Consider the following 13,598-nt stretch of genomic DNA (forward strand, 5'->3'; position numbering starts at 1 on the left):
AAATTTATTTTAAGTGATTTAAAACAATACTTTGTTCAGGGGGAAAATCCAGGGGCAATCCCCCTTTTTTCTTTTTGTTTGGTCCAGAGCTCTTAAGGGTATGATTTGCTCTCTCCACAATGGCTTGCCCTGTGGTGTTGTAGGGGATGCCAAATAAGTATTTAATATTCAATTATTGACAAAATTCATGTAAAGGAATGGCTGCAGTAAATAGAGCCATTTTTAGTTTTCAGAACGTAACCCCATTATCAAGAAAGTTTTTATGCAGTGATCAATTTTCATTCAGTTAGCAATAAATGTAAATTAATCGTTTAAAGGAAAAGTCATTTGCAGTAAGCAGAATCAAATGACAAGTATATTAGACATTACATTAAACATATGTTACACAAGACTGACATATATTCATTCATCTTGCAAATATTAATTTACACAAAACTGACACATATTCATCCATCCTGCAAATATTTCTTGCATCAAGACAGACAACAGATAACACATAATATGAGCTAAAAATCTTATCAAAAAGTTATCAAAAACAAAATTAGATCAAGGATCAAAAGTCAAAAGTCAAAAGGTATTAGAAAAATGTTTGAAAATGTTAAAATAAACTGCAAAGTGTCCATCTTCACATCTCTTCATGGCAGGAAGGCTGTAAATCTGGAAAATATTAAAAACTGGCATACAGCAAAAAATTACTAAGGTAAGGATAAAAGTGAAATTCTTACTTTTTTAACCTTGAAGAAATCAATTCTATGATTCAATTTAATAAAATCAATTTGGATTTGCAAGAAAAGGCTTGGGAGGGATTGCTTTAGATGTAGCAACCTCTGTCAGTAAAAATTATAAGGTTCAGAATTCTGTATAAATTTGTGAAAAAGAAAATAAAACTGAAGTGTCCTTAATACAGAAGGTCTGTAGGCCTGAAAAATAAAAACTATTATACAACAGAATTATTAAAACAATAATATAATATAACTTGTAGAATAACATAGCGCCTCCTAGTGGAGACCCCATCATTACTTTATAGATTGCAACTATTGTGCCAGGTTGCAATCCATAATACTCTGAGCTTAAATTCAATGTGGAGTATCAGAATAGAATTTCTTCATATAATTATTAGAATAGGAAATTAAACACGCTGTTTGCTCAGCTCTGTCTGCAGCATGCTAAAGTTTGAAAGTATTAAAAGATTAAAGACATATAGAAAGTAGAGAGAGAAATTGCAGGACTAAGTCCAGGTTTTTTTCTTTCTTTTCAAAAGTTCTCCCTCCCTCCCCCATGAGTGACTAGCAAGAGTTACAGAAAAGGGGGGGGGAGGAGCAGTGTTTCTCAAAAGAAAAGAACTGCACCCAAGGAATTAATCCTTCAGTCAATAGGAACTTAAAGATAGCTTTGTTTAACAAATCGACCAGAGACAATGGCTTGGCAAGGACTGATTCCCTGCAGACAGACACCATTCCAATCCACTTTTGTCCTGAAAGGTAGAATCACAGTAGCAATTCAAACTATAAACTTAAATCTCAGAGAAATGGAGTCATTTTAAATGTGAGCCAAATAAACTTTGCAAAAGGGAAACTTTCACATGTAATTTACACAGAATATTATTCAAATTTCAGTACAGTTTGTAACATAAGCTCTGCATACACTTTGTGGGGGAAAATATTCTCAAAGTATGCAGATTTTTTGTAACTGAATTAAAATACTAATAGAAACCATTTTTTCCAAATTTGTACTGTCTGCACAGTTACTTTGCCTAATCTGTTCTGCAAGAGGTCATTGAAGTGTATAATTAAATCAATTTTTTCATAGTGATATTTTCTTTGCTTGTAACGCAGGAGTCTAATTAAATCCTTTTTTTCATAATGATATTTTCTTTGCTTGTAACACAGGCCCAAGGTCTTACACGCTGATTTCTTTGAAGACCTGGGGGCATAGTCACTGCACATGGCACTCAACTCTATTGCTGCCACACCTAGTTCTTTGTTTCTTTCTGTAATGGGAAGGGCTTGAATCCCTTTCAATAATTCCTCTCTTGTGAGATTTCCATGTTCTAGGTGAAATCCCATGGTGGTTGGTGGGGGAAGGGCTTGCAGGCAAGATGGAGGAAGGCTAGTTTTTCTGACCTCAGTGTTTTCTATTTCCTGGGGCATTTTCTCTGAGGTGGATGCAGAGGAAGCCACAGGAGCCATGTGAGTGTGTGTCCCCAGATGTTCTATTTCATTTTCTGTCCCCCTTTGTTCATGGTTCTTTTCTGAGATGGGGAAGGCTTGAAGTCCTTCTAATAATTCTGTTTCTGTAAGGTTTTCTTTCTGCAGTTTCTGCTGAAATTCAATGCTAATCGCCCCACCCAGGCCAGGTGGTGGCTCTATTGTTCTCAAGGGTTGCTTTTCTGAAGAAATGGGGAAGGTGTGAATTGCTTGTGCTTTGGGTGTAGGTATGGGGAGCTGAGGATACAAAGAATTTGCTGTCTCTGAGGAAGACTGAGAAGATGGGGGAAGGGTATGTCTGCCTGCTTCTAAAAGCACATGGTTTGAAACTGCTGTTTTTAAACCTTTTTTTTCTTTGCATTCGATGGCTTCTGTACATTTTTGCCAGATTAATCTTAGCTTTATGGGAGCTCTGGGAGCCGTATGAAGATAATTGCCGATTGAGATCCATTCCTGGGTATTTAGAGTTCCAGACTCCATCGAATACCAAGGGCAACGGCAAACTATTTCACTTATTAATTTTTCTAAGTCCCCCAGGCTGACTTGCGCTATTTTTCTTCTGGTGATGAAATAATGATTATTAATGATTTGCTGCAGCTTTCTGGCATGTAGCCGCTGCTGTACAGTCAAATCATTACCCATTCTTACGAGTGTGGGGAACAAACTTGCTGAGAAATACTTAAATATACTAAAAAGTACTTTAATATACTTACGATTGCAAATCTGTTGAACGATACGTATCTAGGCTATGACCAGCCGAAATAAGCATGGAGTTTATCATCACTGTCGCGGGTCACCAGATGTAGCAGTAATGAAGAGCTTTCATCGCAGGCAGGAGGAGGGAAGGCAAAGAGGGCAAAGAGGGTTTGACCTCCCGAGCCTCTTCCTTTTATTGTACATTCATACAAAGGCAGATGATGTGTCATTACATGATTGGCTACTTTCCCATAGCAACAGAAGAGTCATTACACCATTGGCTTTGGCTCAGGGGGTGTGCACGGATCATATCATTGGCTGCTGAAATCTATACCTCCTGACTTTGTCCTGCCTCTGACTAGGGAAAACCCAGCCCTTCTTTCAGGCTAACAGGATTAATTATAGGCCAGAGAAATACATGAAGTCAGGTATCCTCTCCTAGGCAGAGGGGCTTAAGCACAAGTGATGCTTTTATTCAGGCAAATGTCAGGGAGAAGGGAAGTTAGTGTTTAACCCTGAAATGGCTTGCTGGCAAGCGCATATTTCCCACATTTTTGAATGGCAAAATTCCATCTAGGTGTTGCGGTTTTCATGTTGAAAAAACTGGAGGTAGATATTCAGATTGACTACAATGGAGAGCCTTATATTCCAAATAGCTAATCAGATATAAGCAGGGAAACAAAATGCCAATACTTTTCCACCAGTTATACCATCATCTTAAAAACAGTCTCACTGATGATGCAAAACGGATTGTCAAATGCATCACGTCTCCAAAAAAAACATGTCCCATAAAAAAATGTAAAAAACTTTTTGTTAAACTGCAAAAGAAAGGAGATCCATGAACTTAATTTTCTATTAACCCAGAAATACACTCAAATCAACTTCAAAATTTAAACCAAATGGTGCCATAGCATTCAATTTATATTCCATCTTTAAGACACAGCAACTTGTGGTCAAAATCACCTCCCTACCAGCTGGGAGTCTATTGTAAAACACAAAAACAGAGGTCATTAAATGTATGTGCAAATTCAAGGCACTGAGGAAGTAACGGTGTATTCAATCATTGAATAGAGATGCTAGAGCAATGTTCAATAATGCATGTTTTTAGTATGCATTTGGTTTTGCTAATATAAAATATATCGCATGGACATTTAATAGCATAAATCACTCCAAAGGAAAAACAAGAAGTCCGCTGATGGAGTGACCCCTAAATGATTCCATCAGATTTTCTGTACAAACTTTTAGAGATTGCTCTAACCAAAAATTACTTTGCTTTTAAGAACATTTTTCAAACAGATTTGTGGTACCGCAATGGAGGCCTCAATGGCCCCCGATTCAGCAAATCTCTATATGGGAGTCTTTGAATCCCGTTGGTTACAACATCATTGTTTTCAAGCAGATTTGATGATATGGAGACTATATATAGATATTTTTGTACTGTGGAGGAGTACAAAACCATGCTTCGATGAGTTTTTGTCGTGGCTTTATTCTGTAAATTATCTTAACTTTACGGCTGACAATCAGGAGAATCGCTTTTCTTTTTTAGACATCATGATTTATAAAACCCAAGAGGGTTTTGTTTCATCTATTTTTTGGAAACTGGTGAGTTCAAATACTTTATTACATTTTACTAGTGCACATCTGAGAACTCTGAAAGAAAGTTTACCAACAAGTCAGTTCTTTCATTTATGACAGTTGTGCACATCTTCTTCACTGGAATATCAAAATAAAGCTTGAGCCCTCACTAACAGGTTTTTCTCATGGATATCAAGTATGACAAAAAAGCTTATCGACATGCTAAATGTACTCATCAAGAAGATCTATAACGTATCACTTGTGTGCTTCCTTTTTCGCCTTTGGTTCACAAAGTTAGAGCAGCAATTCTGCAAAATTGGCACATAATATTTTTAAGGACCCTCCTCGGATTATTTATACTTGATAAGCCAGTCTACCTGATTTGTTGGTACACTCTGATTCCTCTGTCTCAGCCCATACAAGTTGCTACTGCATCAACCAACCATGTGGCACCTGTTCTGTCTGTCATGTCTGAAACACTACCACTGTATATGTGGTCTCTGTGAACAGAACTCTGTCGCTCCATCAGCAGACTTCTTGTCTTCCTTCTGGAGTGATTTATGCTACTAAATGTCCATGCGATAAATTTTATATTGGCAAAACCAAACGCATACTAAAAACATGCGTCATTGAACATCGCTCTAGCATCTGTACTCAAGGCACTGTTAGTTCTCTTTGCCTTGAATTTGCACATTGTCAATGTCTGGAGATCTGGGGGATTAAGTTTAAAGCACTCGTTTGAGAGTGGAAATTGGGAAAGGGAAACTGTCTTATTAAAAGATAAGTATTAAAAAAAAATTTTAGGAAACCATTTTAGGTTTTAAGAATAAAATAGAAGTTTTTCTAGTTAGGTTTTTGTATATATGGGAAAAGTATATGACGTGAACGGAGTGCTCTAATATATGATGCTGGTTGAAGCCCATTGCGGGCAAGAGCCTGTGGATTATTTGATATAGAGCACAATTTGTCTGATACTAATTTCCCATAAATTAGTAGATTAATATCATTTTTCCTCGTTGGTTTTCTTTTTTGAGTCATTTTAAACACAAGGTTTTTTGCTTGTTTATTTGTTTGATTAAGGAGCATTGGAAAGTCTCCATGTGCTGTGCAAAGGAACTAGGGCTGGTGGGTCTTTGCTGCCACAAGGGGCCAAGGATAGAGGATGAGTAACACCCCTGTCATCTGTGAGCTGAAGTTCCAGGTTCATTTTTATGGGATTCAAGGGCATGAGCTGGCATGTCATGGGGCATAGGTGCAGCTCACAGCAGCAGAAGGGAGTAGGAGGAGCTGGCCTGCACTACATTGAGCTGCTACAAATCTGATTTGTATTTGTCAGATGAGCTTGGATTTCAGTGAGCTGTGATCTGTGCAGCTTTGATTGGACATTACAGTGTCTGATTACCCCTGTAACTGAACATTGTGCAATTAGCTTTAAAACTAGTCTGTCCGATCCAAAACTGGGCAGTTGTTCACCCTATCAGTAGCAGATGCTGAATGTTCCAGCAGTTGCAGGGTTTAGTGACACTGAAGACTCTGCTCCCTCCCAGCCCCAGACATTCAATCAGCAAACATTCTCAGTAGCTGGGCTTTGCTCTCCCCTCCCTCTCCCACAGAGCCAGAGACAGTGGGTTTTCCAGGAGTTGCAACACTTCAGCAATAAGGACTTTATAAAATCTTATTGGTCGATTTTAAAAGTCCTAGGCGCGCGTGACTTGGCCCAGCGCATGCTGCGTGGATTTTAAAAGGGGCAGGGTGTGGTCTGTGCAGGTCATGGGTGGGCCTGGACTGCACCAGGGTCTTGTGGCCTGGTTTGGCCTCTGTTGGAAACAGGATGCTGGGCTTGACTGACCCTTGGTCTGACCCGGCATGGCAATTTCTTCCTTCTTATGAAGTCTGCGTGAAAGTAGTTATGCATGCAAGTGCGCACGCCAGGATCGCATAAACTTTACTTCTGCTATGGATGGTGTGCAAGTCCTGTAACACAAAAATAGGCAAGTCAGTGGGGTTTAAAGTGTTGGGGGTAATAGGGTAAAGGAGAGGTAAGTTAGCTAGGGGGAAGGGCTATTGCGTCAGTACACCTAGCTCTAACATTCTTCTCACTTACGCGCATGACGCTGTATTTGTACACGCATCAATATAAAATCGTGTGCAGATACGCACATATAGCTGATTTTGTAACAGGCACGTACGTTATAAAATTTCTGCGTCCATGTGCGTGCACCCATTCGCAGGTCTTAAGATTCACCTCATAGAGCTGTAGTTTATGGCACTAAAAGTTTTACATCTGTTTTATTAATTTTCAGCAACAATAAAAAAAAATTATACTTGACAAAGTGAGGTCTAGTTCTTTACCCTCCCTATTAAGAAACAAGTACTCAGCAGCTATGGTATTGATTACATCTAGCCATTACCATAAATATAACAAATACCTTAATCAGCCCTGAAAGCCACTCTCAAAGTGATTGAACAAAAAAAAGATAAAATAGTAGTAACACAAACAATAATATTCAAAAATCATTCAGGATCTGACTTTTTACTCAATGAGATAAGGAGTCCAAATTTTTAGGACCACCTGTTTCTTCCTAAGAGTCCTTCTTTGCACCCAGCTTCTCCATAGCTAGAAGATGTAGGGCATTCTCTAATGTACAATGCTAGGTGAGTGCTCATTTGTCCAATAATGCACATTTAGTCTTCTTACCAAGTAAAAAGCCCTTTTTCATGAAAAGAAGATAGGTCCGCAAATAGAACAAACACAGAGTCATAAGGTATGACAGTACCCACAATGTGTTGCCTATAGGACAATATTTTATGCCAGAAACTCTGAATTACAGTGCAGGACCAGAAAGCATGGCCCAGAGTCCCAACCACCATTTGATATTTGTACTTTGTTGTCCCCTCCCCCGTCCCTGTTCATTGTATTTTCCATCTACCGTTTGATGTAAACCGATATGATGTACCCACTAATATCGGTATAAAAAAAAGCCTTTAAATAAATAAATAAAAATAATGCACACATTCGGTGGTTTAGCTAGAAAGGCTCCACGTTGTGAAACATATAAATGATTTAAAAATGGATATTGAATCTCCTGCAAAATGACATTACTAGAGAGAACGTTGGCTATAGCAAAACATTGAGGGCATTTAGTTTGAGTAGCAAACGTTTATATTGGTAGCATCAATTTTTCTCACACCTTCTCCCCACCAGGCCTGGATTTGTCAGTAGGCATTCATTATGCCTATGCCTAGGGCAGCAAACAGGGGCAGCAGGCTGGCTAAGAGGTGCTGCCTTCCAACTCTGCTGCAGGAGCGTTTGTAGGTACTTCAAAGATCTGGGGCATGGGCCCAGAGGTTTTCCCTGTGCCCCCAGGGCTGTCCACTTTTCCACAGACCAGGACTGGGGGGAGGGAGGAGCCTGATCACCTGGTTCTCCCCTCTTTTGCATAAATTTGCCATCATTGCCCCTGAACTGGCCTCTCTGTCATTCGCCTGTTCCTTCTATTCTAGCATCCCGAGGATAGTGGCAAAGAATCTAACAATGGATCAACAGGGCCACCAATGAGTGATGTGCTCATGATTCAATGTGAGAATGGTGGAGCATAATCTGTAGTCCATTAATTGCGTGCATGCATGTGTATTGCTCATTTTTCCCAGTGCTATAGAAATATTATGAGTGTATCAATCATCCCTACTCTTCATTGACCTCTTCTTAAGGTGCTCCTAACAGCTGGCGGCTGGACCCAGACACAGCATAGCACAGCACATAGTCACTTGCATACAACCTTTGGGTTTCAGTATTATAGACATTTAAAAATTGTGCTGTCTTTAATTTAATGCTGAAAACAAATTGACAGTGAATCCTCTTTAAAAAAAAAAAAACAAAAACAACCCTGAATTAGAATTACAATATAGTAAACCTCTAATACCAACATAGTGCTAACTGCCAGCACTCAAACAGTAACAACCCTACTTATGGAAATACACTACAAATATTACATCAGGCCCTAAAAGTCCACTACTACTACTCCTATTATGAAAATATAACAAGCTGAAGTGCTGTAGATCCCTACACAAACTACAGACTAGCAGAATACCTAACCTTTGTCATGCATACAGAACAGACAAATTCTCACCAAACACAATTATAAAGAGACCATAAGGTATAAACGGAAATGTATAGACGAGAACTGGAAACTGCAATAATCCAGACTCAGTATGCAGTGCAACAATAGAAAAAAGAATCATCACCATTCCACTAAAATATGAAACTAAAACCAAGAAATTCAAAAAAATCATGATAGTAAAACCATACATTATAAAATGAATACATATTTCAAAGCAGCTGACAACAAAAATCCAATTAAAAACTGATTTAAAAAAATAATTTTCCTAAACACCAATAAAATATTGCAAAACAGCAAACACATCAGATAACACACAATAATTAAAACAAATAAGGATTTTTTAAAATCATCCACTCTCTATACCTGGGAACTTTTGACTTTTGATTTCCAGTCATCCTGAGATTATTGCAGATTAATGAAGGAATGGGCACACAAACTTTCCCCTTACTTGCACACACTTGTTTAATCACACACACACATGCTCTCTCTCTCCCTCCCTCATATGTTCTCACATGCTTGCTTTTTCACACACATACATACAGATGCTCTTTCTCTTCCTCTCCCTGTCCCCAGAATGTAGAGGAAGCAGCAACCTCCCCCTTGGGGCCTGCGCAGTGTCTCTCTCACACAAGCTTCTCTCAAACAAACTTTCACACAATTTCAAACATGCTTTCTCTCTCCACAAAACGTGCAGACAGCAGCAACCTCCTCCTTGGGCCAATGCGACATCTCTCACACACACATGCACTTGCTCTCTCTCACACACACAGACACGCTCATGCATAAGCTCTCTCACATGCTTTCTCTCTCCCATATGTTTCACTTGCTCTATCTCATGCATGTACATAGTCTCTCTCCCTGGAACATGCAAGAAGTGCAGCCTCTTTCTTGGGCCCATGCAGAGACTCTCTCGCACACGCACACACACACGCACACTCACACTATTGCTCACACATACACACAAGCTCTCACACATGCTCTTGCCCATACACAAACACGTGTGCGCACACACACACAGGCTTCTGCTCACACTCACATGCTATTACTCACACAAGCTCTCTCACTCTTATACTGGAATATGCAGGGTTCAAGCTCTCTCACTCTTATGTTGGAATATGCAGGGTTCAAGCAGCAGCCTAGCCAACACTGCAGCTTTCTCTTCCTTCCCTCCCCCCTCATGTGGACTGGACCTGGCAGCCTTCTCTTTGTGGCCATGGGGCTTGGGTCCAACATGGCAGCCTTCTATCTGGTGGAGCAGCCAGGACCTGATGCAGTAAACTCCTCTTTTCTGCTGTATGGACCAGGCCTGACACAGCAATCTTCTCGCTTTGACGGCATGGCCCAGGCTCATTCAGCAACCTCTTCTCTTCCACTGCAAGGCCTGGGCCCAATCCAGCAGTCTTCCCTTAAGTTCCATCACAGCCCGAACGATGAATCTTGGGGCACTGTGCTTGAGACTCAGGGCTAATGCCACCCCTGCTCTGCTGAATCTCATTCCATTTCAGGAGAATAAGAATCAATTCTGCATGTAAGGATTTGATCTTATTTACAGATTATAATAGCAAGTGACATTCATGTGAGGGAAATAGTGTTGGAAATACGTTTCATGTCACTGTGCTGAACTCTATTAAGTTAGCTAATATTGAAGTGTTTTGAGCTACTTGGGCTTCTGTACTGTTCTGTGGGTGTACTTACTTGCATCCTATTTCTGTGTGAATGCAGTTGCTTGCCTCTTACAGCTCTGTTTTATTTTCTTAATGTAAGCAGTGCTGTTTTACTGCCCTTGCTGAGAGGAAACCTCCCTGACTTGTTGCTTTTTTTCCTTTAGCAGGCATTCTCTATCTAAACAAACTCCATTGTACCACAGATCCCTGACACAAAAGATTTTAATATATGAAGTTAACATCTTTTATAATATCAAAAGTCTCTGCTGACTGTTAGTTATTTTCAGTCTTTGTGCTTTATTTTTATATATATTGAAATTCTTTGTTGCACTGTTCTGAAGTACTCACATTCAAGCATTGAGCTAGTTTTCCAACATGAATATTTTTGCCCAATTATATTCGAGCATAAAGGGGGCCCTCTTATAGAAAAGATTGTAATGGTGTCAGTTGTGATGGCTTTCATAGTCTTAGCCAGTAGAAGCTGGATTACTTCATCACCCTGACTTATTTCACATGGGCCCACTGACTGCCAACAGATAGTACCAACTATAATTTAAGAGTGGGCTTGGTCGGATTTCAGCCGGTGACCAGGAGAGGAGAGCGGGTATATCCATTGCACCATCCAGTCCTGGAGGAGAATGGCTTGTATTCCTGTGTTTTATTCATTGACCTACCCTTCAATGACTTTTTATTTCTGTCTTTCAGGTGCTCAGATTGATGACCACATCCCGAAACGAGCCTCCGCCAGAATCCTTGCCCCTCCTGGAGGAAGATCCAGCGGAATCTGGTAAACAGCACTGACACAACTCTCTCCTTGGATACAATAGAAACCCTGCAACTCCATGATCGTCCCTCCTCACCCAATAAGACATGCTTCTGGAACAGGAAGAAAACAGGACTCTGTCCAACCTGGACTCTCAGCTGTATGACAAGATAACAAAATGTCACTCTTTTATTGACAGAAAAGAATAAGCACTTTGGAATGATGTAGTTAGTAATGTGTTCCTGCGGAAACATGAGCCCTCGGAGCTTAATGTTTGTATACTCGTTCATGATGAGAAGGAATTGCCGCACTGCGAGATACATTTACAAAAAAAAAAATGCACTGAAGCATGGTTTCATTTTTAGAGAACAAAGTAAGTCTGCCATTGGTGGAAACTAAGTTTAGTCTTCATCATCCCCTAGGCAGAAAGTAGGAGCAAGCAAAAGAAAGGAAAAAGCTAAATGTTTTGTAGGTAAGATGGGCCATGTCTTTCAACAACCCCTCTCCCCGTTTGGTTTAGTTGCCCTGTGTTATGTGTGCGCTGTCTCCAAATGCTGGTTACATGTCGGTAACATTAATGTTTGTTTTTAATTATTTTTACTTTTATTTTGGGCATACAATAATTTCTAATTGAAATAATAATTTTGGAAGATTGCAAAATAAACCCCTTTAGAGGAGAATCTTTTCTCCCTGGCTTGGTCTGTGCTGAGAGATGTTTAGCCAGGCAGTTGTAGGGAAGAGGCGACGTGCACTTAGTTTTTCACTATGGTTTTCTGCCTCTTGTTTGTGTGTCGTGGAGGAAAGTGGCTTGATAGCCCTTTACATGGAAAATGAATCGTGGAGAAGCCCTTTGCCATTTGGATGTAAGATTTGTTTTCTTTTATCTGTTTAACCTGATGACGTGGGAAGGGATAAATCTGGCCTGCTCGTGTTCAGCTGCCAAGCACTAGAGCAGCCAAGCAGCAAGATCCACTTTGAGCCAGGCCTTATTTTGTTAATCATCTTTCTCTAAAGCATTCTGGGTTTCTTCTTTTTTGTGCTGGGGAGGATTTTTATTTTGGGGGGGCAGAGAGGAGGAATTGCTAATATATGCTTAGATGCTTAGAGAAGGGAGTTTGAAAAACCAGGACTAGCTCCAAATGCCTTTTGTGACTTGGGATTAGTTGGCAGCTCACATCTTCCTCCCCTTCTACAGAAGCCAATTTTGCAGTTCATTACTGAACAGCCTTCAGTCTCCCCACCTTCTCCATAAAAAGATGCAGCGGTGTGAGAGGTAAAGTGAGACTAGTCAAGCCAGGGTTTGGCATGGAGGGTGCTTTGCAAGATTCAGATAGTATATCAATGATACATTTTGCTCCCTTGTGGTGAAGACGCCAACAGTTGCTTGTCATCGTGTTTGAGGTTTGGATGTAATAATACCTGGGTTTTGCATAGCACTGTCGTCGTACAATGCATATCACATGTTTACAAAATCTCTGAACATAGTGGCCTGAGGGAGGTCACGTGGTGATAGTGGAAGTGAGACAGGATGTTCAGGTTCACAGTTGTGGTCTGTGACCACTAGGCTAGACAGTTACAGCTGCGACCAGGGCTTGCTTTTCTCTATTGCAACTGAAGAGAAGAGAACTGTTGCTGAATGTGTTGGGGAATGAATGTTGTATATTGGTTGATAAATCAGTGTGAAAAAGGAGAGCAGGCACTCTGGGGCAGAAAGGCAGGGGAAAAGAAAGGGCATAGAAACAGACGATGACAGAAAATGTCAGTCAGGAGACCACCAGGAAGAAAACAGCAAACTTTTACAAGTAGAGCAGAGTCTTGAGGATAACTGCATGGAAAGACTGACAATTTTTTTCATCATACACACACTCATCATACACACACTGGGCTCATTCCACAGGCACTGCCTTAAGCATCCGAATGCAAAACTCGCTTAGGTATTCTAGTATTAATGTCATTGTCAATGTTAAGAGAGAAGGAGAGAAACTGCTAAGATAACAGCTGTTGCCAATTTCTGCTAACTTGCTGGCATGGCACATGTCTCTAGTACATGCAGAGTGCTAGCTGGAAAGGACTGATGCATAAGCCTACTTTTTTTTAAAACAAAAAAAAAAAACCTCACGGGTAGCCCAAAAGGCAGAGATGATGGCACAGTCAAACAGTTGTAGAACTTCCTGTAGCGAATGTGCTACCAATACAACAATTGTCTGTAAAATGGAGATCATGAATTAGTGCTATAGGTACCTTTTTGTTATGGCTTGGAGCTGCCTGAGGTTGAGGCTGTTGCCATCGGTACAAAACCAAATAGGGATGCCCAAAGGCCAGTTTTTAAAGGCAAAGAGCAGTACCAATAAGAAGTAAATACCAAACAGAAGTGGAGCCAGAATACAATCCTATTTGCTCCTATTGGAGACCAGGACATCTGCTGATCTCTCATCTTCATCCAGCACACGAGTCCTCATCCCTTCTCAAAAACAGTGGATAACATATTTATAAATTTACTTGGACATCTGATTTTCCTAAGAACCTCCCAGAGTCCAGACCTGTTGATAGAATCAAAAATTTCTGTTGAATC

General features: G+C 40.2%; 1 protein-coding gene across 2 annotated transcripts in view; it reads left to right on the top strand.

Annotated features, from left to right (window-relative positions):
- Positions 1-11,706, top strand: part of DPYSL5 (dihydropyrimidinase like 5) — a 159,981-nt gene extending 148,275 nt beyond the window's left edge. For both annotated transcript variants that reach the window (XM_029596282.1, XM_029596284.1), the window contains exon 12: positions 10,969-11,706. In XM_029596282.1, the coding sequence (XP_029452142.1) occupies positions 10,969-11,054 (86 nt within the window). In that variant the 3' untranslated portion in view covers positions 11,055-11,706. The remainder of the gene's footprint in view (positions 1-10,968) is intronic.
- Positions 11,707-13,598: the final 1,892 nt, after the last annotated feature.

The sequence above is a fragment of the Rhinatrema bivittatum genome, chromosome 3 (genome assembly GCF_901001135.1).
Source record: "Rhinatrema bivittatum chromosome 3, aRhiBiv1.1, whole genome shotgun sequence".
Taxonomy (NCBI): domain Eukaryota; kingdom Metazoa; phylum Chordata; class Amphibia; order Gymnophiona; family Rhinatrematidae; genus Rhinatrema; species Rhinatrema bivittatum.